We start from the raw sequence: 2008 nt of genomic DNA, 5'->3' as shown, positions 1-2008 counted from the left end.
TCAGTTTTGTCACAAAGATGAAATGGACAATTCGTGTGAAAGTGACTATAAAAAATAAACAGAAGAAAAACTAACATCACCAAATAATATCATTATGACCAGCTTATAATGGGAGTAAAAGATTAAGTAACAGAGTAAAGAAGACAAGTTTTGAAAAGTCCTCTCTAGGAAATCAACTAAAATCTACAAGGTTTAGGGTCATTTTAGAGCACATTTACAGATTTAAAAAAATAGACAATTACCAGTCATAGTCCTGATTAAGAATATTAATAAACTTCTTCACCCATCTCTGAAGTAGACCATAAAATGATGTCATGGTGACATTTATCCAGGGTTAGGATTTAAAGAAAATATCAACACAGGATGAAAGGATTCAAAGGAATCAGTGAGGGCATATAGGAACTCTAAGTTAGTAGGAAGGAAGACACCCCCTCCTAAGTAATGAATGTGGTAAATAGTGGTTACAATCTGTCCCTATTTATTTCTAGACAGCAGCATCTCTAAATGGTCACAGGGAACCACAGCACCATTCTGGAGTTCATCCTTCTTGGACTGTCTGCTGACCCCCATGTCCAGGCTCTGTTCTTTGTGCTTTTCCTTGGAATTTACTTCCTGACCCTGATGGGGAACCTGTTGATGCTAATGGTTGTCAGGGTAGATCCTCATCTCCACACACCCATGTACTTCTTCCTGAGTCAACTCTCCTTTCTGGATTTTTGCTTCTCTACTGCCACGGTGCCAAAGCTGTTGGAAAATCTCCTGTCTCAAAGGAAAACCATCTCTGTTGGAGGTTGCCTGGCTCAGGTCTTCTTTGTGTATGAGTCTGGGGGTACAGAAGCCTGCCTCCTCTCAGTGATGGCCTATGACCGCTATGTTGCCATCTGCCACCCTCTGCTTTATGGACAGATGATGAACAACCAGCTCTGTAAGGGACTGGTATGGGGATCCTGGGGCCTGGGCTTTCTGGGTGCAGTCATCAACATTTTTCCAGCTATCAACCTGGACTTCTGTGGTGATAGATTGATCCCTCACTATAGTTGTGATCTGCCCTCTCTCTTCCCTCTGTCCTGTTCTGATACATCCACCAGTTTTATGGTACTTCTCTGCTCCGGTCTACTGCATGGAATTGGCACCTGTTTCCTTATTGTTTATTCCTACACCCTCATTGTCTCCACCATCTTGAGCATTAGCTCCTCCTCAGGTAGAAGCAAGGCCTTCTCCACCTGCTCCTCTCACCTCATTGTAGTGCTCCTGTTTTATGGCTCGGGTTTTCTCCACTATCTGTTGCCAGATTCTGGCTCACCATTGCAGTTGATCTTCTCTGTGCAGTACAGTGTGATTACACCTTTGGTGAATCCACTCATCTATAGCTTGAAAAACAATGAGGTGAAAGCTGCTGTGAGAAGGACCTTGAGAAAATATCTCCAATATATCAAGCAGTTGGCTTGAATAGGATGACTTGGAATGAGCTTATTATAGCAATATATCTCATGAATGGACAATAAGATTGTGTCTTGATTTTCCTTGATAATGGATGCAAAAAGTTGTCTTAGAAATTAACAGTTTTGTGGGGGTGAGGTGGAGAAGAATACTTTAGAACAGATTCATTCTGGCAAAAGGTCTAATGCCCATGTTCATCCAGTCATTTTCCATGGAATTTCATTTGGTTGCATTGAGGGACCTTCATTCTACATTTTTTTCTGGAGTCATCTCATTTCATTTTTTGTAAAATTATTATTTTTTTTATTTTTAAGGGAGCTTTAGATTAAATAAATATTACATTAAAAATATAGGGAATTCCCATATGCCACACTCCCTTCCCCTCCCACATTTTTTCACATTAAGAACTTCTTTCATTAATATGGTACATCTGTTAAAATTGATGAACACATATTGAACATTGCTACTCACTGTGGACTATAGTTTAAGTTATATTTTATACTCTGTCCTAAACAATTTTGTAAGTTATGACAAAATGTATAATGGCCTGTAGCCATCATTGCAATTT

At 39.6% G+C, this 2008-nt stretch overlaps 1 protein-coding gene across 1 annotated transcript; it reads left to right on the top strand.

Annotated features, from left to right (window-relative positions):
• Positions 1–504: 504 nt before the first annotated feature.
• LOC101418551 (olfactory receptor 8S1-like) lies at positions 505–1449 on the top strand. The gene has a single exon (XM_004453747.2). The coding sequence runs from the start codon at positions 505–507 to the stop codon at positions 1447–1449; it is 945 nt and encodes a 314-aa protein (XP_004453804.2).
• Positions 1450–2008: the final 559 nt, after the last annotated feature.

Source organism: Dasypus novemcinctus, chromosome 12 (assembly GCF_030445035.2).
Source record: "Dasypus novemcinctus isolate mDasNov1 chromosome 12, mDasNov1.1.hap2, whole genome shotgun sequence".
Taxonomy (NCBI): Eukaryota; Metazoa; Chordata; class Mammalia; order Cingulata; family Dasypodidae; genus Dasypus; species Dasypus novemcinctus.
Note: the sequence above shows the minus strand (reverse complement) of the source record. Positions and strands in the feature narration are given on the sequence as shown.

Excerpts from the sequence above, each read along its gene's own strand:
- LOC101418551 (XM_004453747.2), top strand. The coding sequence starts at position 505 with ATGGTCACAGGGAACCACAGCACCATTCTGGAGTTCATCCTTCTTGGA.